Source organism: Nansenia antarctica (assembly GCF_963989245.1).
Source record: "Nansenia antarctica genome assembly, chromosome: 20".
Taxonomy (NCBI): Eukaryota; Metazoa; Chordata; class Actinopteri; order Argentiniformes; family Microstomatidae; genus Nansenia; species Nansenia antarctica.
The window spans coordinates 2057560-2080059 of NC_137693.1; the positions used below are offsets into that span (position 1 = coordinate 2057560).

Sequence of the window (22500 nt, forward strand, 5' to 3'; positions counted from 1 at the left end):
GAGAGAGAGAGACAGAGAGAGAGTGAGGGTGAGTGAGATAGATAGAGAGATAGAGAGATAAGACACCTGCTCGAGAGAAAAACTTGCTACCCAACAATCCGAACCGTTTGACTGGGTACTGTCGTTCTGTACTATAGTTCAGCATTCCACAAAACGTCCTCGGATCAGTGAGGAATGCACACACACGGCTCATGAGGAGACTTGGCCAGAGAGACGTCCTGTATACACCCCCCCCCCCCCCCTCCTCCGCCGCCCTCCGCCCCCGTTAGAAGACTGGAGGAGGAATGTGTCCTTCTGTTTTATGTTTGAGGCTTTCTCCAGGGCTTCTCTCGTTATTTATACGTCCGACATATCTTCTCTCTCTCTGAGTAAACAGCCTCATCATCATACAGACTCTCTACCCCTAACCCTCCCCTCCCCTCCTCTCATCATCATAGAGACTCAGAGAAGAGAAGACGACAGGAAGTGTTTCCGTTGCTTTTCAAGGGCTGACATCAATAAGAGGGGGAGCATTCAGGGAGAGAGAGAGGGAGAGAGGGAGAGAGGGAGAGAGACAGAGGGAGAGGGGGTGAGAGAGAGAGGGGGACGGAGGGAGAGAGGGAGAGGGGGAGAGAGGGGGACGGAGGGAGAGAGGGAGAGGGAGGGAGAGAGAGAGAGAGGGAGGGAGAGAGAGAGCAAGGGAGGGTGACGGAGGGAGAGCGAGGGGGCCCCAGAGGGGCGGCGGTGGAAGGCTAAGGCTCTATACCGTGGGAGCCACGGCAACCAATATCAGCCACAGCTGCGAGCGCTGTGCATGAGAGGAGAGAGGAGGAAGGGGGGAGGAGGGGAGGAGGGGAGGAGGGGAGGAGGGGAGGGGGAGAGGGGGAGGAGGGGAGGAGGGAGGAGGGGAGGGGAGGAGGGAGAAATAGAGCTAATTAGTGTAGCATTTGGTTGGGGAACGTGACGTCTCGGGCTAGCGGATGATGGCACGCTACGCGGCTAAACTACCTAGAGGGTAAACAACTATGATGTCATTTTTGTAATTCAAAAATGGGGACAAACGCAAACAAATAAGCTCCACTTTGAAGTCTCAGGGGAGAGGAATGGAGAGAGAGAGAGAGAGAGAGAGAGAGAGAGAGAGAGAGAGGGAGGGAGAGGGAGAGAGAGAGAGGGAGAGGGAGAGAGAGAGAGGGAGAGAGAGAGAGGGAGAGAGAGACAGAGAGAGGGAGTGAGAGAGACAGAGAGAGAGAGAGAGGGAGAGAGAGAGAGAGAGAGAGAGAGGGGGAGAGAGAGAACAAAATGGCTGCCGGTCGGAATCTAGCGACCTCTCTGTTGCGTGTGACCTCGCCCCGCTGGGACCCCGGGGGCCACTTAGTGCTGACCCCTGCCAAAGGCCCCGGGAAACCCTGTGTACACAGGGGCCAGCAAGTCACACACATACAGACACACAGACACACAGGCTTGACTCTCTCTCTCTCTCTCTCTCTCTCTCTCTCTCTCTCTCTCTCTCACACACACACACAGGCTTGACTCTCTCTCTCTCTCACACACACACACAGGCTTGACTCTCTCTCTCTCTCTCACACACACACACACAGGCTTGACTCTCTCTCACACACACACACACACACACACACACACACACACACACACAGGCTTGACTCTCTCTCACACACACACAGGCTTGACTCTCTCTCTCACACACACACACACACACACACACATACAGGCTTGACTCTCTCTCACACACACACAGGCTTGACTCTCTCTCTCACACACACACACAGGCTTGACTCTCTCTCACACACACACACACACACACACACAGGCTTGACTTGTGCGCGCACACACACACACACACACAGGCTTGACTCCCTCCCTCACACACACACGTACACACACGTACACACACGTACACACACACACACACACACACACACACACGTACACACACACACAGACACACACACACACACACACACACGCACACACACACACAGGCTTCACTCTCTCCCTCACACACACACGTACACACACGCACACACACACACACACACGTACACACACGTACACACACGTACACACACACACACACACACACACACACACACAGGCTAGCAGCAGAGTAACAGGGTCTGTCTGCTCTCTGTCAAACAGGTCTGGGCCTCATAAACAACAGGCCAGCAGATCCTGGGTCCAGATTACCCAGAGGCCCACAGTCCTGTTATCTCTAACCCAGACCCTCTGTGTTCCTGGCCTATCACAACCCGGCCAGCAGCGAGAGATCTGGTTCCCTCCACACATAATGGAGGTCTGAGGGGGGGGTGGAGGGCTCACAGCTTCAACTGACGCTTTCATCGCTTAGCAACAGAGATGCTATCTAGTAAACACAGACAGAGTCATTCACTGAGAGGGCCTTTCACACCAGCAAGGAACCGTGGTGCCGGGTCGGGAATCGGGCGAACCTAGTCTGGAACGGGCGGGCTGCGTTCAGACCGAAAATAAATTGGTTCGGAGCCTGAATGGTTGGGTCGCAGCTGGAATTAGAAAATAGCTGTACCAAAAAAACAAAAACTAGAACCGTGAGGTCGTCAGTGGGTGTGCAAGGCTTGACATAAAGCTTTTTCAGGTACTTGTCCTTATCTTTTACTTGTCTGAGAGCTCACGTTACTTGTCCAAATATGACGACGCGTGCATCTGTGTGTGTGTGTGTCTGTCTGTCTACTAAAAAACTACAACCCAGTAATACATTACATTACATTCCAATTCCAACAATTACTGTGGATCTACGTGCACGCCAGAGAACGTTCGATTTCAAAGTTTAAAGTAAAGGGGTCGTGCCAGGATTTATGTTTTGATTCAAAGGCATGATTAGCCAGAGTCTCTAGGCATGACAACATACCCCACGCTCCCCTACTCAGCAGACATAGATTGTTTGACAAGGCAGCAGACATTGACATGGCAGCAGACATTGACAAGGCAGCTACATTGACATGGCAGCAGACATTGACATGGCAGCTACATTGACAAGGCAGCTACATTGACAAGGCAGCAGACATTGACAAGGCAGCATACATTGACAAGGCAGCTACATTGACATGGCAGCTACATTGACAAGGCAGCAGACATTGACAAGGCAGCAGACATTGACAAGGCAGCAGACATTGACAAGGCAGCATACATTGACAAGACAGCAGACATTGACAAGGCAGCAGACATTGACAAGGCAGCAGACATTGACAAGGCAGCTACTTTGACAAGGCAGCAGACATTGACATGGCAGCTACATTGACAAGGCAGCTACATTGACAAGGCAGCTACATTGACAAGGCAGCAGACATTGACAAGGCAGCTACATTGACAGGCAGCAGACATTGACAAGGCAGCTACATTGACAAGGCAGCTACATTGACAAGGCAGCATACATTGACAAGGCAGCAGACATTGACAAGGCAGCAGACATTGACAAGGCAGCATACATTGACACAAGGCAGCTACATTGACAAGGCAGCATACATTGACAAGGCAGCTACATTGACAAGGCAGCAGACATTGACAAGGCAGCTACATTGACAAGGCAGCAGACATTGACAAGGCAGCATACATTGACAAGGCAGCAGACATTGACAAGGCAGCATACATTGACAAGGCAGCTACATTGACAAGGCAGCTACATTGACATGGCAGCATACATTGACAAGGCAGCATACATTGACAAGGCAGCTACATTGACAAGGCAGCTACATTGACAAGGCAACTACATTGACAAGGCAGCTACATTGACATGGCAGCAGACATTGACAAGGCAGCATACATTGACATGGCAGCTACATTGACATGGCAGCAGACATTGACAAGGCAGCTACATTGACAAGGAAACTACATTGGCAAGGCAGCATACATTGACAAGGCAGCATACATTGACAAGGCAGCTACATTGACAAGGCAGCAGACATTGACAAGGCAGCAGACATTGACAAGGCAGCAGACATTGACAAGGCAACTACATTGACAAGGCAGCTACATTGACATGGCAGCTACATTGACAAGGCAGCAGACATTGACAAGGCAGCATACATTGACAAGGCAGCATACATTGACAAGGCAGCAGACATTGACAAGGCAGCTACATTGACAAGGCAGCTACATTGACAAGGCAGCATACATTGACAAGGCAGCATACATTGACAAGGCAGCAGACATTGACAAGGCAGCATACATTGACAAGGCAGCTACATTGACATGGCAGCAGACATTGACAAGGCAGCTACATTGACAAGGCAGCTACATTGACAAGGCAGCTACATTGACAAGGCAGCTACATTGACAAGGCAACTACATTGACAAGGCAACTACATTGACAAGGCAGCTACATTGACAAGGCAGCTACATTGACACGGCAACTACATTGACAAGGCAGCTACATTGACAGGACACAGGCAATGGTGCTGGTGTTGTCCGATGACATTTTGCGTTTCCCTGCTTTTCCTGGCCCCTGGCCAGTTTTAGGTGCTTGAAGGAACATCGTGCTGCTGGCTTGAGTAACGTGTCGGTTTCTTTCACTACGGACTTAACATTTCCACAAGCCAACTTTGCGGTCGAGAAGGTTGCGGGCAGTATAGTTAATAACGGTCACAGTCACGGTCACGTGTGACTGATTATAATTTCAAATTCCAAAACCAAATTCAACTTCATTAAATAACTCTAAATTAAAACAACCATGCCTAGAGAATCTGGCAAATCATACCTTTGAATCAAAACATAAATGCTGGCACGACCCCTTTACTTAAAACTTTGAAATCGAACACATTCTCTGGCGTGCACGTAGATCCACAGTAATTGTTGGAATTGGTAATGTAATGTAATATATTACTGGCTTGTGGCTTCTGGTTTTAGTAGACAGACAGACAGACAGCCACACGCACACACACGCGTCGTCATATTTGGACGTAGTAACTTGAGCTCTCATATTTGGACTAAGTAACTTGAGCTCTCGGACAAGTAAAAGATAAGTTCAGTCACTTGAAAAAGCTTAATGTCAAGCCCTGAGGAGACGGAGAAGGAGGATAAGAGGGGGGGGGGGGGCAGAGAGGAGGTGGGGGGGGGTGGAAGAGAGAGAGAGAGAGAAGGGGTTGGGGTGGGGAAAGAGAAGGAGAAGAGAGAGAGAGGGGGGGGGGTTGGGGTGGGGAGAGAAGGAGAAGAGAGAGAGAGGGGGGGGGTTGGGGTGGGGAGAGAAGGAGAAGAGAGAGAGAGAAGGGGTTGGGGTGGGGAGAGAGAGGGGGGGGGGGTGGAAGAGAGAGAGAGAAGTGGTTGGGGGCGGGGGGGAGGGGGTACTCACCTTGCACCACGCCCCAGGGGTACTGCCGGGCCCGCACCGTCTTGTTCCCCACCTTGACCTCCTCGACGCTCCCCACCACGGCGAAGGGCAGGTGGGCCTGGGGGTCAAAGGTCAGAGGTTAAAGGTCAGAGGTCAGGAGGACACGTGAACAGGTCTGACCAGAGCTGCTGCTGCTAGCGGCTCTGCCAGGGGGGTCAGAGGTCGTCTCTCATACAGGTCTGACTTCCTGCTTCCTGCCTCCTTCCCTGAGACAGCTGAGACAACGTATCTACCAGAGAAACAGCTCAACGCTTAACTGTTTAAACAGATGGAAAGTCAGTCCATGGAGGACACACACACACACACACACACACACACACACACACACACGTAGAATTTAATTTCAAATAAATCTGTTGTTGTTGGGGAGGGGGTGTGGAGGGGGAGGGGGGAGGACCACACAAGATGTAGCCTAGAACCTAACCTCGTCGACACGCTCGGTGTGCGTCTCGTGTGCCGTGTGCGACATCTGGCCGGTCTGGCGGTTAATGTTCAGACGTGATTAAAACATACGGTGGGTTTCCCCTTATTGCTCCCAGAATGCTCTCTGGTCACAGAGGTCTGCTTTAGGAGGGAAAACACACTCCACAGGAAACCCCAACCATTAGGAGGTGGCGAGCCACAGCCCCGCGACCACGGGCCCGGTACACCCATTCATCACTGGTTCCCTGGGCCAGAACCGGCCAGTATACCCATTCATCACTGGTCCAGGGCCAGAACCGGCCAGTACACCCATTCCTCATTGGTCCAGGGCCACAAGTGACTCTCTCAGACTCTGAGGTTCTGAAGTTCCAAGCTCTATGTTCCAAATCCTATGTTCCAAATTCTATGTTCCATGTTCTCTGTTCCAAGTCCTATGTTCCAAGCTCTATGTTCCAAGTCCTATGTTCCAAGATCTATGTTCTAAGTTCTATGTTCCAAGTCCTATGTTCCAAGTCCTATGTTCCAAGTCCTATGTCCCAAGTCCTATGTTCTAAATTCTATGTTCCAAATCCTATGTTCCAAATTCTATGTTCCATGTTCTATGTTCCAAGATCTATGTTCTAAATTCTATGTTCCAAGTCCTATGTTCTAAATTCTATGTTCCAAGTCCTATGTTCCAAGTCCTATGTTCCAAGTCCTATGTTCCAAGTCCTACGTTCCATGTTCTAAGTTCTACACTCTACAGTAAGTCAGAATGCACGGCTGGTGTACCGCTTCAGTGAACCTCTCTCAGGCTGCGGTCTGTCTCTCTCTCTACTCTCCCCTACTCTGAAATATTCCTCCTTCCCTCCTTCCCTCCCCATGGATGGATGGATGAAGATCGCTGGAAGATATATGTTGGAAACGTCGTCTTCGGTCTACAAATGAGTGGAGGGGGGGGGACAAGTGGACGCTTCCTAGGAGGGAGGGAGGTAGAGGGTGGGGGTGGGGGCAGCAACATATGTCTGGCCAGACCCACGCTGGATTTATGAATGGTTTTACAGTCTCAGAGAGAGAACACTTTATACAGGCTGGAAACAAACGGACAAATGGAGATTCTTTCTTTTTTTTTACAGGGAAGGAAAATATGTGCCACCAATAAACCATCCATTCCTACGGAGTGAAAGAAGAGAGAGGGAGGGAGGGAGGGAGGGAGGGAGGGAGGGAGGGAGGGAGAGAGGGAAGAAAGAGGAGGAAAGGAGAGTGAGGGAAGAGGGGGAAGTGAGAGGGATGTGTGAGAAAGAGTGTAGAGCAGTGAGGGGGAGTGAAGGGACACGGTGTAGAGAGAGAGAGAGAGAGAGAGAGAGAGGGGGAAAGAGAGGGAGAGAGAGAGAGAGAGAGGGGGAGAGAGAGAGAGAGAGAGAGGGAGAGAAAGAGAGAGCGAGAGGGAGAGGGAGCAAGAGAGGGAGCGAGAGAGTGAGAAGAGAGAGGGAGCGAGAGAGTGAGAAGAGGGAGGGAGGGGGGGAGAGAGGGAGGGAGAGAGAGAGAAGAGAGAGGGAGGGAGCGAGAGAGAGAGGGAGAGAGAAGTAGCGAGAGAGAGAGAAAGAGAGAGGGAGGGAGAGAGAGAAGTAGCGAGAGAGAGAGAAAGAGAGAGGGAGGGAGAGAGAGAGGGGGGAGAGACTCACGTTCATGGAGGAGTTGATCTCAGTGACGGCCTCGTCGTCGGTGGGGAACTGGTAGATCTGCACGCCGTTGCTGACCAGCTCACTCATGATCTTGATCTTGAACTTGTGCAGCTCGCTCTTGGAGATGGTGTCAGCCTTGGCGATGATAGGGATTATATTCACCTGCAGACCGCAAGAAACACCACTTCTGTTGTTAACATGAGATCATACTGTATCTAATCAAACAACAACAACAACAACAACAACAACAATATTAATAATAATAAAAAATTGTAAATGGACTGCACTTATATAGCGCCTTTATCCAAAGCGCCTCGGCCTCTCATTCACCCATTCACACACATTCACACACCAATGGCGGCAAACTGCCATGCAAGGCGCCGGCCCGCTTACTAGGAGCAATTTGGGGTTCAGTGTATTGCCCAAGGACACTGCCACATGTGGCCAGCTGGGGCTCGAACCGCCGATCTGCCAACCTTGCGATCATTAGACGGAGACTCTACCTCCTGCGCCGTAGCCGCCCTAATTATAATGTAATAATAATAATGTATTTTTATTATACAAGGATAATCTTTAAGAGCATGATCTAAAATATAAAATATAATAATATAATAGAGTAATAACAAATACAAGAACAACGTTAAAATGGGATTTTATGTCTGTGGTGTGATGTGTTCACGTGGGACGGTGATGTCATAGGTCACTAAGGCAACCAGAAGGCAGAAGCGTAGTGCTAGCTATTAGTTAGCGTTCTTCTAAAAGCCTCTTCATTACATTAGATTAGATTAGATTAGACTCAACTTTATTGTCATTGACAGAGTACAAAGGCGACGAAACCCAGTGCATAGTGCAAATCCATAAATGTATGGATAGGGCATGGTGGTAGAGTATACAGTATTACAGTGAGTGAGTGTACGTGCAATGAATATAAAAAGTCAATATATGAGCATGAATATCAATATGATGAATGAATGAATGAATGAATGAATGAATGAATGAATGAATGGTCTTTATTGTCATTGCTATAGTACAGGTACCAAACAACGAAATTTTAGGAGGGGTGGCTCCCCTGGTGCTAGGAAAGAAAAAAAACAACAACAAAAAACACAAGAAGGGAAAGGAGCTGGTTTACATAAATAAAGGCTATGTACACAATCCACTATACTATACTATACTGTACAGATAGACGACTAGGGTTGTCATATTGCACATAGTGTTATATGTACATATATTAGATTAGATTAGATTAAACTTTATTGTCATCGCAGAGTACAAGTACTTTACAACGAAATGCAGTTTAGCATCCAACCAATATATATATACATTGGACATGATGAGGTCCCAGTACATGGTCCCAACGGCAATCGAACCCACAACCTAAGCGTTGTTAGCGCCACGCTCTACCTCTAACTGAGCCACAGAGGACCTTCAAACAATAACATCACAAAAAAGCAACTCACACAACAACCAATCGACATATCTGGAGGTAGAAGGGAGAGAAGGGTCGCTGTTAAAAACGAGGTCTTTCTGCTCCGACATGATGACATCTGGTTGAGGGGGTTCATATTCCATCATCAGTCGACAAACCGCTATGGTTTTATAAACGCATCGTGTACAGGGGTCACTGGAGGGTTATTCTAGCTTGAGATCCACGGCTAGCGAAGGAGATACCTTCCACTAAAAGGAGAGTTGGTTGTTGGCCGCAAACATCGGTAAATTAAGATTACAGATCTCGTAGCCTCTCGTACGTTTTTTCGGCAGTTTGTCATCAGCGAACGTTCTAATTACTGTCGTGCCCCAGGGGAACCAGGGGACCAGCTGCAGCCGCGACAGTTTGAACTCCAGTCATAAAAACCCACAGAGAGAGAAATAAAACAAACTAATTAAGAAAACAAACTGAGAGGAGGGAGGGAGGGAGGGAGGGAGGGACGGAGGGAGGGAGGGGAAGGGGGCGTCCGCATTCCTAGCACAGACAGGGAAATAGAAGACACACTGACTGGGTTCCTCTTCGCTTCTCACACTACGGGAGGGGGGCTTAAACTGAGGAGATTTTTCTTGCCCATTTAGCCACTGATGCCTCTGTTCCCCTCAAGGCTTATCTATATATACACACACACCGTTTGTTAGGGGTCCAATGGGCTGAAACCCTGAGGGAGACTCAGACCTGCTGCCAAAACGTTGTCTTAAATAAATAATAAGGGCATCAGAGCGAGAGTGGGAGGCTCTCTCTCCTTATTTTAAGGGTCCAAAGGAAGCCTCACTAGGTAATAATATACTGCACATATAATAGTTCTGCTATAGAGCAGCATACGCTGTTGTTTGTCTTGTATAGACGCCTTCTTCACACAGGTCAGAGGTCAAAACAGACCCTGTCTCTACGTGTCTCCCTGTCCCTAGTCTAGTCTCTACCTGACCCCCTGGCCCTAGTTCCTAGACCCCGGGGCGGGGGAGCCTTAACATTTAAGACACTTAACAGACGCGTGTTTTATCGAAAGTATATCGGTCTGAAGGCCGTCGAATCGCCCGTACATCCACGCAACCGTCGCAAGTAAACCCTTTGATAAGAAGAGTAGTGACTGTCAGTCCCAATGCCTTATAGTGAGAGGAAGAAAACATAGTTGTTGTTGTTGTTTCTGGACCGCAGTGAGAGAGGAGAGCCAGGTGAGGGTGGTGGAGGAGGAGGGTTGGGGCTGTGGAGAGCTGCCTCGCTACCTCGCTCGCTAGAATGCTAGCACGCCAGGTGCATCACCCCCAGACCATCTGTTCCTGACACAGCGTGTTGATGACATCACATCACCAGACACTGAACAACGCCCGGAGTCGTCAGAGGAGTCGCCTCTCTGGGCTCCGGCGCCACTCCTAGCAACAACAGCTACCATAGCTAACAGCTACCATAGCTAACAGCTACCATAGACAGCTACCATAGGTAACAGCTACCATAGCTAAAAGCTACCATAGCTAACAGCTACCATAGCTAACAGCTACCATAGCTAACAGCTAACTAACAGCTACCATACACCAGGGGAGGCTGGGGGAGGTAGAACACCAGGAGAGGCTGGGGGAGGTAGAACACCAGGGGAGGCTGGGGGAGGTAGAACACCAGGGGAGGCTGGGGGAGGTAGAACACCAGGGGAGGCTGGTGGAGGTAGAACACCAGGGGAGGCTGGTGGAGGTAGAACACCAGGGGGAGGCTGGTGGAGGTAGAACACCAGAGGAGGCTGGGGGGGGGGGGGGTAGAACACCAGGGGGAGGCTGGGGGAGGTAGAACACCAGGGGAGGCTGGTGGAGGTAGAACACCAGGGGAGGCTGGTGGAGGTAGAACACCAGGGGGAGGCTGGTGGAGGTAGAACACCAGGGGGAGGCTGGTGGAGGTAGAACACCAGGGGAGGCTGGGGGAGGTAGAACACCAGGGGAGGCTGGGGGAGGTAGAACACCAGGAGAGGCTGGGGGAGGTAGAACACCAGGGGGAGGCTGGGGGAGGTAGAACACCAGGGGAGGCTGGTGGAGGTAGAACACCAGGGGAGGCTGGGGGAGGTAGAACACCAGGGGAGGCTGGGGGAGGTAGAACACCAGGGGGAGGCTGGTGGAGGTAGAACACCAGGGGAGGCTGGGGGAGGTAGAACACCAGGGGGAAGCTGGTGGAGGTAGAACACCAGGGGGAGGCTGGGGGAGATGGGAACACCAGGGGGAGGCTGGGGGAGGTAGAACACCAGGGGAGGCTGGTGGAGGTAGAACACCAGGGGGAGGCTGGGGGAGGTAGAACACCAGGGGGAGGCTGGTGGAGGTAGAACACCAGGGGAGGCTGGTGGAGGTAGAACACCAGGGGAGGCTGGGGGAGGTAGAACACCAGGGGAGGCTGGTGGAGGTAGAACACCAGGGGAGGCTGGTGGAGGTAGAACACCTGGGGGAGGCTGGTGGAGGTAGAACACCTGGGGAGGCTGGTGGAGGTAGAACACCAGGGGAGGCTGGTGGAGGTAGAACACCAGGGGAGGCTGGTGGAGGTAGAACACCAGGGGAGGCTGGGGGAGGTAGAACACCAGGGGGAGGCTGGTGGAGGTAGAACACCTGGGGAGGCTGGTGGAGGTAGAACACCAGGGGAGGCTGGTGGAGGTAGAACACCAGGGGAGGCTGGTGGAGGTAGAACACCAGGGGAGGCTGGTGGAGGTAGAACACCAGGGGAGGCTGGTGGAGGTAGAACACCAGGGGAGGCTGGTGGAGGTAGAACACCAGGGGAGGCTGGTGGAGGTAGAACACCAGGGGAGGCTGGGGGAGGTAGAACACCAGGGGAGGCTGGTGGAGGTAGAACACCTGGGGAAGCTGGTGGAGGTAGAACACCAGGGGGAGGCTGGGGGAGGTAGAACACCAGGGCACAGTTAAAACCGTTTACAAGAAAGAACAAGACCTATTGTCTGCCTCCTCAGCTCACAGATGCTTTAACTGGAGAATCTAAAACGCTGGTTAGTGGCTCTCTCACCCTGTCCTGTGCTTCCTTCCTGTGTAAGGGGGGGGGGGGTGTGTGGCTGTGGTTAGCTAGTACCTCTCACCCTCTGCTAGGGCTATGACACTCTCAATGTCTGTTTCTTTAAAAAGCACAAAAGCCCTTCTGTGACCTACAGCATAGACGGTGGGGGTAGGGCGTACGCAGAACCCTATTTACAAGAAGAAGAAAAAAAACAACACCTTTGGTCTTCTCTATGCCATCATAGAGAAGCTAGAGTGGAGAACCTTAACGCTCCGGTATGGATGCTGGTTGAAAGTGCTGATTAGCTGGCCGGGGGGGGGGGGGGGGAGCCTTAACATTTAAGACACTTAACAGACGCTTGTTTTATCGAAAAGTATATCGGTCTGGAGGGCGTCGAATCGCCCGTACATCCACGCAACCGTCGCAAGTAAACCCTTTGATAAGAAGAGTAGTGACTGTCAGTCCCAATGCCTTATAGTGAGAGGAAGAAAACACGTTTGTTGTAGTTGTTTCTGGACCGCAGTGAGAGAGGAGAGCCAGGTGAGGGTGGTGGAGGAGGAGGAGGGTTGGGGCTGTGGAGAGCTGCCTCGCTACCTCGCTCGCTAACATGCTAGCACGCCAGGTGCATCACCCCCAGACCATCTGTTCCTGACACAGCGTGTTGATGACATCACATCACCAGACACTGAACAACGCCCGGAGTCGTCAGAGGAGTCGCCTCTCTGGGCTCCGGCGCCACTCCTAGCAACAACAGCTACCATAGCTAACAGCTACCATAGCTAACAGCTAACTAACAGGTGGAGGTAGAAATCAGAGGACAGGCTTATTGTCATTCACAGAACGGAACACGTGCGTTACAATGAACCCCGTCCTCCAGTTTCTACCTCCCCCAGCCTCCCCCTGGTGTTCTACCTCCCCCAGCCTCCCCTGGTGTTCTACCTCCCCCAGCCTCCCCTGGTGTTCTACCTCCACCAGCCTCCCCCTGGTGTTCTACCTCCCCCAGCCTCCCCTGGTGTTCTACCTCCCCCAGCCTCCCCTGGTGTTCTACCTCCACCAGCCTCCCCTGGTGTTCTACCTCCACCAGCCTCTCCTGGTGTTCTACCTCCCCCAGCCTCCCCTGGTGTTCTACCTTCACCAGCCCTCCCCTGGTGTAACACCGTCACGTTCTGTCTAGTCTCTCCTCTGTGCCGTACGGTGAATATAGATTAAACCCCACCAAGCTTGCTTTGCGTGTGAGTGTCAAGAAAATAATCTTGTATCTTCCTGCATGAGTGAACACCCGGAGGCTGTGTGATATCACTTTTGCTAAGCTATTATTATTTTTAGCTATTAGCATTTTTGTAGCTAAGCCTACACATGCACATTCAGGTTCCCCCTGTGCTGCAGGTTTGTAGCTCCAGGCTGATGGGGTGTGACACCGTGCATGATGTGAGCCTAACTGGCAACTTCACCGTGCATGATGTGAGCCTGACTGGCAACTTTCTCACCCATCCTTCTTCTTCTTTCTTCTTCTGCGGTCGATAAAAACGCAGCAGCTCGGAGTTGTTGTGACATTTTTAGTCTCTCACACACACTCACTATCTCTCTTTTCTCTCACTCTCTCTGGGCCCTTCTCTCTCCCTCATTCTCTCTCTCTCTCTCTCTCTCTCTCTCTCTCTCGCCCTCCCCCTCTCACACACATCCTCTATCTCGCCCTGTCTGGCCCCTACTCTATTAGTCATCCTCTCTCTCTCTCTCTCTCTCCCTCTCCCTCTCTCACACACAACCTCTCTCTCCCCCCCCCCCACACACACACACAATCCACTCTCACTCCCCCTGTCCCCCTCTCGCCCCCCACCCTCCCCCCTCTCTCCCTGTCCCTCTCTCACCCTGTGTCTAACCTCAGCTCCAGTCGTGATGATTCCCTCCCGCCCTCCCTCCCTCCCTCCCTCCCTCCCTCCCTCCCCCCCTCCCTCCCTCCCTCCCTCCCACCCTCCCTCCCTCCCTCCCACCCTCTCGCCCTCCCTCCCTCCCTCCCTCCCTCCCTCCCTCCCACTGGTTTTCTGATGGAATCAGCAGAGCCGTGTGGACTGACAGGATACGCTCAATGTGCTGTTAAAAACATATGGATCTGCCACAGCCTCAACAGGCCAGCTAAGCAGGGGGGGGAGGTAGAACACCAGGGGAGGCTGGTGGAGGTAGAACACCAGGGGGGGGCTGGGTGAGGTAGAACACCAGGGGAGGCTGGTGGAGGTAGAACACCAGGGGTGGCTGGTGGAGGTAGAACACCAGGGGGAGGCTGGGGGAGGTAGAACACCAGGGGAGGCTGGGTGAGGTAGAACACCAGGGGAGGCTGGTGGAGGTAGAACACCAGGGGAGGCTGGGGGAGGTAGAACACCAGGGGGGGGCTGGGTGAGGTAGAACACCAGGGGAGGCTGGGGGAGGTAGAACACCAGGGGAGGCTGGGGGAGGTAGAACACCAGGGGGGGGCTGGGGGAGGTAGAACAACCAGGGCAGGGCTCTACGCTAACCTTTTTCACTAGGAGCACATGTGCTCCTAAATGAAAAATGTTAGGGGCACACAAAGAAATTTAGGAGCACAGTGAAAAATGTAATTTTTGCACCAAAATCACACATTGGCCCATGCCTACAGCCCTACTAGACGCAGAGTTGATGGCATTGTATTATGGTAACTAGCTGTGTCAAGTTCTCCTGGTTAGCAGCATGTTCATTCATTCATCCATGTCATGCCTGTCAGCTAGCAGCTAGCAGCCCAGCCAAGCTTTAGGGCTAGGTCTGTCAGCTAGCAGCCCAGCCAGGCCATGCAGAGGTCTGTCTCCATGCTGCCCACCTCCCTGCTGCTGGGTCAGGCTACATCAGTCACACACGGTGGCCAGACAACTCCACATCTAGGGGTATTAAACTACCCCACATCCAGATGACCAGTCCCCAGCCCCATGCTGCCCGGGGTGGTGACATGTGGAGGTGGCCAGCCCAGCACGGTGCCTCTGCGGCGGCTAGCTGTTAGCACACCACCATCCCCGGGGGTCCCACCTCTCTGCCACACTCAAGTACAACATGTTGCATTTTCATGCCATTAGGCAACTTGCTTCCTAGGGTTTCCTAGGATTAGAGATGCATTTGGACTTCTGGAGTACCTCCACTACTTTCAATGGGTTCTGAAGGTCTGAGAGCTTTCTACTTTCTACCCTGGGTAGTTAACCCTGGTTGTAACCTTGGGTTCAAATCTGGAGTGTGTGGGACCAAATCTGTAGATGTGGTGAGCTAATGAAGCTAATGAAGCTTGAGATGAGAAAAGGGCGCTTGTCTCTTTAAGGCCCAGGAGGGAGTTAGCGATTAGCGATGTTAGCTTAGCGCCAGTTTAACAGAAGTAACTTCACTTTTAACATGACTTCCCGTGGTCGTAGCGGGCTGGCTGACGGCTTAAAATGTGGCCACACGGTTCGTGCAGATTTATTTTTAGAATTAAAAAAAAAAAAAAAAAAAAAAAACTGTACTCGCACGTGTGCTCGTGAATTTATTTCTCTAGTCGCACAGATGTATTTTTAGTCGCAAATGCGAGTGAAATGGTCGCACTGTAGAGCCCTGAACCAGGGGAGGCTGGTGGAGGTAGAACACCAGGGGAGGCTGGTGGAGGTAGAACACCAGGGGAGGCTGTGGGCGGTAGAACAACCAGGGGAGGCTGGTGGAGGTAGAACACCACGGGAGGCTGGGGGAGGTAGAACACCAGGGGAGGCTGGTGGAGGTAGAACACCAGGGGAGGCTGGTGGAGGTAGAACACCAGGGGGAGGCCGGTGGAGGTAGAACACCAGGGGGAGGCTGGTGGAGGTAGGTCTGGAAGGACATTCCAATGCACAGAGTTTTCCGTTCTGTGAATTACAATGAGCCTGTCCTCTGATTTCTACCTCCACCAGCCTCCCCCCCCCCCCCTGCCCTGCAGCTAAGTTACTCAAACAAAATGAAACTCAAAACACAACAATGGAATGAACAAGGATCTCCTCCACTACAGACTCAAAAAACATCCAACAAATCTGCTGCCCCAATGCTTTCTGCAGACTTGGGATAATACAGGAACTCTTGAAATCCTATCCAATAATACAAAAAAAAAAGAAAAAAAGAAAGAAAACTGAAACATCGAGAGTCCAATCCAACATTCTTTCAGCTACTTCCTCTTTAGGGACATGGAACGAACACGCCCTGACAGACACACAGAAACCCATACCAGACTTAAGTGGAAAAGAGCCGGAATTCCAGCTATTCCGTGTTAAAAGTCATTCGCAAACAAAATGGTGGGAGGAGGTGAGCTCCCCCCCTCTCCTCCTTCCCCTGTGAGGCTTCGGTAGCGATCCTGTGTGGATCAACAACCGCTCAGGTTGTGGGTTCGATTCCCCCCGCTGGGACCATATATACTGAAAAATGTCTGCACCCACTGCAATGTAAGTAGGTCGCTTTTAAGCATCAGCGAAATGGCATATATTATTATTACTATTATACAACGGATAGATCCGGTCCATTGTCTCTATTGGTCAGTTTGGTCCAATGTCTCTATTGGTCAGTTTGCGTTCCATATACGCACGGCTAAATGGAATGTTGACACATCTTTTCATATTACTCCGCGTTTGTATAATATCACGGTTATCGAAGTTACATTCTTGTCGTTGCTTAGCAACCCAATAAACAACTGTTCAGCGGATGAATACACTTACGATAAAACATAGCACCATTAAAATACATTAATTAAAAGTTTGTCTTGTCTTTCTTTTGTGAAATATTGATAGATAAATGTGGTAACCGTTGTATAAAAAAGTTATGGAACTCTTAAGCCCAATGCACACGGCGTGCGATTTTGTCGCACCGCGAATTCGATTCCATTGTTTTGAATGAGACAATGCACACACGGCTTGCGATGCGATATTGTCGCACGACAACATTCGATTCTCCATTCACACCCACACACTTCGGTGGTGTGAATTGAGAATCGAATGTTGTCGTGCGACAAAATCGCACGCCGTGTGCACTGGCCTTTATGGTGGTTACACCCCCTAGCCGTGCCAATATCCACGATATACCACGGCTTCTCGTTCCATAACGCTTAATTATTCATATGATCCTTTACCTTGCTGTCCAGTTTCTTCATGGTCACCAGATCCAGGGACTTCAGCGAGTGTCCCGTGGGCGCGATGAAGTACAGGCAGATGTGGATGCGCGTGTCGTGGTAGTTGAACAGCGAGCGCTTGATCTTCAGCTCCTCCTGAAGGTAGTTCTCAAACTGCGTGTCGATGTAATCCACGATGGGCTTGTGGCTGCGGACGGGAACACAGACAAGGAGATGTTTTAGTACGTTTTACAGAGCATTCAGGAAGTATTCAGACCGCTACACTTTTTCCACATCGTTAGCCTCGTAGCATAATTGCCTAAGCATATTTTGGCCAAATTGAGATATCTGCCTAACTCTACTCTCCTAACACTGCTGATTCACTGTGCGTTATTGCCTCTATGACATCAGCCTATCAGAATGTCTGCCCAAGTCATCTCTTTGACATCTTAGGCATGTTTGACACTACATACAAAGATGGCTCAGCTGACCACAAGTGAAGCATGATTACGCTATGAGGCTAACGACATGTTGTTGTTGTTGTTGTTGTTATGTTACAGCCTTATCCTACAATTGATTAAAATATATACATGGTGTTTTAGTATGTTTTACAATGCATTCAGGAAGTATTCAGACCCCTACACTTTTTGGTCCACATGTTGTTATGTTACAGCCTTGTCCTACAATTGATTAGGGTTAGGGTTATTTGCGTTATCAGGGTTCCCACACCTTCTGAAACATCAAATTCAAGCACCTTTCAAGGACTTTCAAGACTCAATTCCCTCAAATTCAAGGACCCAACACGGCATAGTTAGAGAGAGAGAGAGAGAGAGAAAGAGAGAGAGAGAGAGAGAGAGAGAGAGAGAGAGAGAGAGAGAGAGGGGAATTCAAGCACTTTCAATGACCCATGTCTATTTTCAAAAACTTTTAAGACCTTAATTTTCTTTCCTCAAATTCACAAACTTTCAAGGATTCCAAGGACCCGTGGGAACCCTGGTTATATAGCCACCCTATTCAATCTCTGTGGTATTCAAGGTTTAGTAAAAGAAAATGTACGTAGATTGAAGATCCATCTCTTCAGGCTACATCTTAACTGTCCCTCCTAAAGACCTCCTCATCCCCTCTACGGTTTCTCTACTATAAAAAAAAAAAGTAATAATAATATGGAATTCTTCCTTCTTCTAGTGTTGTGACTGCCAATGGCCCCTGGTCATAGCATAGATTACTTTTCCTTACAATGACTGATGACAGATGATTCACTTACTTAGACAATTCTAATTACAGTACAAGTCGCTTTGGATAAAGGCCTCTGCTAAATGCGCCAAAAATGTAAAACGTAACGTAAATGTTATTCGCATTATAGGGGTTTACCCACCCTATTCAATCTCTGTGGTGTTCAGCATTTAGTCAGTCCCCCCCACACCTTCTCCTTGACTGTTTTAAACTCCCGTGACTGTTACACGTGTTATCCCCTCGTGTTCTGTCTTGTCGTCTGTGTGTTGTATTGTGATTCATGTTCCTGTGCAGCGCGTTGTGTTGTGTTGTGCACCCGTGTGTGAAACGCTGCTATAAATAACAGCTTGATTAGATTTGGCCGCGTCTCTCAGCCGCTACATCCCTGGTTATGAGATATCTGTCTTGTAACCGTTCCTCCCTCCCTCCTCCATCTCTCCACATCCCTCCATCTACTCTTCTCCCTCCCTCCCTCCCTCCCTCCCTCAATCCCTCGATCCTTCCTTCTCAGCCAAATCTCTGGATTATGGCAGTGAGGGGAGGGGGGGGGTTGGTGGAGGCATGTAGAACTGTAGAAGCCAGGCAGCATATTAACATCCAGAGGTTAGCAATGCAATTAATGTTGTTCTGTGAAACATTATGTTGACATTTTTAGACATTTCGCTAGCACCTTTTATCCAAAGCGACTGACAACAAACACATTTGTCTCAGTAAGTGAATCCTCGACATATCATCAGTCATGATAAGAGCAACAACTCTATGCTAGGAGGACCAGGGGCCATTGGCAGTCACAATGCTAGAAAAACAGTTAGAGAAACTGTTGGGCTACAGTCACTTTTACACTGTTGTCAAGTCAAGAAGACCTTTCAAGAATTGAACATGATTCTCCAATACAACAAACAAACAAACAAACAAACCGAACATGAATAATCATGATTATTAATAATTTGCTACTTCTTTCACACTACCAAGTATCGTTCTACTCCTGAGGAGACTGAGGAGAACGTCCCATCCACTGAAGTGGACCTGGTCTGGCAGGGTGAGAGTATACACTATAGCTCATTGTCCTATTAAAAAGTCATTGTTAAAGCCTGGTTGTCTTTAGGAGATGAGAGGGGAGCTGAGGGAGCAGACCCTCTAGGCAGCCATGGTGACAGCTTAATGTCATCTGGGATGGATGCAACGCAGCCTGCCAAGAATGCGTTTACACTGTTTAACCTTTCCCGAGCCCGTTTCCCAGAATGCATCCCTCGTGACCTTTTAAAGGCTGCAGGGTAGCGATCCCGGCGTTCCAAACAGGATGAGTTATGGCCGGACCCTCCTACTGTGGCGTCCCGGGGGGGGGGGGGGGGCGGGCGGGGGGTCTGGGGGGGGGAGCCCCCCCCCGCTACGGGGGTCACACAAACACTCAGACCCACAGCTGGAGTCCCAGACAACCCTCCATACTTCTCATCATCATCATCATCATCATCATCATCATCATCGTCGTCGTCAGGCATACAACATATGGACAAAAGTATGTAGACACAATTATGGTCTGGGGCTGTTTTCATGGTTTGGGCTAGGCCCCTTAGTTCCAGGGAAATCTTAACGCTACAGCATACAATGAGATTCTAGAGAACTGTATGCTTCCAACTTTGTGGCAACAGTTTGGGGAAGGCCCTTTCCAGTTTCAGCATGACAACACCCCCATACACAAAGTGAGGTCCATAATGACATGGTTTGCAGAGTTTGGTCTGGGAGAACTTGACTGGCCTGCACACAGAGCTCTGACCTCAACCCCATCCAACACCTTTGGGATGAATCGTAACGCCGACTGCGAGCCGGTCCTTCTCGCCCAACAAGCAGGGAATCTGCTATTTACACACAAAGAAGACCACTAGCTGGCGCCTCTTGTAAATTAGCCTGCCTCCTACACAGAACACAACACAAAATATCTTTATACTAGCTTATCCTGATGTGCTTTTGAACATGTAAGGATACTGGGTGGCAGAACGCACATATCTAGGAAAAGTCATGAAAGGAGGGTCCTGAAATTTGGTAGAGTGCAAAGATATAACATTGTTTAACTCACTTGGTCAAATGACCCCCCATGGCTGTTCTAGTGTTAAACTGGACGCAGAGAGTCCTGACTGAAGCCTAATTACTGAACGTCTGAACTTTCGGACGGCTTTTTCCCTTTTATGGGATGCGTTTACATGCTCGGGAAATAAGTCACATGACACATAAATATGCGACCATCTCTCGAGACCCCGTGAGAACATGAAGATTCCGAGGTCGCCTAGCAACCCTCCCGGGAGGGAAGTAAACAGTCTTGTACTTGTAACCACGTCCCTTCGACCCCCCCCTCCCCCGCCCCCCCCCCGGTATCTCATCTACCCATCTCGCCAACTGTACATTCCTGACACTACTTGTGTGATTAAAAACACCCAAATCCGGTATCATGTTATCAGCCAATGGGGGAGTGTTGTTGTTGAGAGGGAGAGTTGAGAGGGAGAGTTCTGGGTGGCTGAAGTACTGAGAAGTATGTTTTTTTTTTCCTTCAACTGAAACATTCCACTATCCTTGTGAAAGACCCTCGAAACGTGAGGCGTTCACACTCCTTCGCACTCCTTTTTTCGACAACGTATCACCTGAGATTCTGACTGACCGACCGTGCTGCTTTTTGTCAGGTTGGGGATCGCTCTACTGTTGAGCGACCCTATGATGTGTATTGTTTCTCTGTCTGTCCTAATTGTCTGTGATTGTTAACAGCTGTGAGTGATTGTCTTGGTTTATTTATTTCCCCCTGTGTCGATTGTTCACTTTACGTTGCGTTGTGTGTGGTCTTACCGCAGTCTTATCGCTCCTCGTCTGCCTAGGAGATAAGTACCTATTGACTATTGTAAGTAGTTTGCATTGCCTTGTTATATTGACGGCGTTTTGGGAGACAAAAGCCAACTCCCCTTTTCTTTTGTATTATTACTTCCGCATTTCTCTGAGACTTGCTTTCTCCCCGTTTGTTTCATCGCTTACTGTGCGGTTTATTATTCCTGTTTGCTCAAATAAAGAGTACCTTTATTTTGAATCATATCCCTGCTTCGATCCATTCTGTTCTGCTCTGCACCTGGGTCCAAATACATTGACTAACCGTAACAGCTTTTGAGTCGTTGCTGCGTTGCCATGGTTGCCTAGTATGTTATATACAATGGCGGCTGTGGCGCAGGAGGTAGAGCCGGCGTCTAACGATCGCAAGGTCGGTAGATCGGCGGTTCGAGCCCCAGTTGGCCATAGGTCGAAGTGTCCTTGGGCAAGACACTGAACCCCAAATCGCTCCCAACGAGCGGGACCGGCCGGCACCTTGCAGCTTGCCGCCATTGGTGTGTGAATGTGCGCGTGAATGGGTGAATGAGAGGCCGTTGTAAAGCGCTTGGGAATAAGGCGCTATATAAGTGCAGTCCATTTACATCAGAATCAAATCAGATCAGAATTCAGAATCATATCGGCCTTCCCCCTGTAAAAAGTGTGTTTTGTATTTTCACATTTAGTTTTTATAGTTCGTTGTCTTCTTTAAATGTTGTTAGCGTGCGCTTCTTCTCGTCCACGCTGTCGTCGTGAACGAGAAGCAGTTCGTTCTCAACTGACCTTTCTGTTTAAAAATAAAACGGTGTGGCCTGGGGTGGTCCAGTGGTCTAGCACCGCGGTCTACAGTGCACACATATGCCTGTGTCGGCATGGGTTCAAATCTGGTCCATGCCCTGCTGACATGCCCTCTCTCTCTCCCTTCTTCTCCTTACTTTCCTGTCTGTCTTCACTGTATCTGTCCAATAAAATGAAAAATATGTGTGGGACTGCCCCCCCCCCAAAAAAAAAAAAAAAAAAACGGTGAAATAAACTAATATTTGAAGCGTCTCTCTCTCTCCTTCCTCCTCCTCACCTCTCATCTTTGTTGATCTGGTCTCCGAACCCCACGGTGTCGACGATGGTGAGCTTCAGGTTGACGTTGCTCTCCTGCAGGTCGTAGGTCCTCGGCCGCAGGTACACGCTGTTCTGGTAGTGGCTAGCCTCCTCGTTCTCGAACGTGGTGTTGAACAGCGTGTTCATTAACGTCGACTTGCCGATACCCGTTTCCCCTGTAGGAGAGAGAGAGGGAGAGGGAGAGGGAGACGGAGAGAGAGGGGGAGAGAGAGAGAGAGGGGAGAGGGAGAGAAAGGGAGAGGGAGAGGGGGAGAGGGAGACAGAGAGAGAGAGAGAGAGAGAGGGAGAGGGAGAGGGACAGAGAGAGAGA

The 22500-nt window shown here is 50.2% G+C and overlaps 1 protein-coding gene across 1 annotated transcript in view; it reads right to left on the reverse strand.

The window, feature by feature from the left end:
• Positions 1 to 22500, reverse strand: part of LOC308174673 (septin-8-A-like) — a gene marked incomplete at its 3' end in the record, with an annotated part of 47610 nt that overhangs the window by 15833 nt on the left and 9277 nt on the right. The window contains 4 exon segments of the mRNA XM_080549780.1: positions 5318 to 5414; positions 7444 to 7605; positions 17022 to 17208; positions 22150 to 22345. Of these exon segments, the coding sequence (XP_080405906.1) occupies positions 5318 to 5414; positions 7444 to 7605; positions 17022 to 17208; positions 22150 to 22345 (642 nt within the window).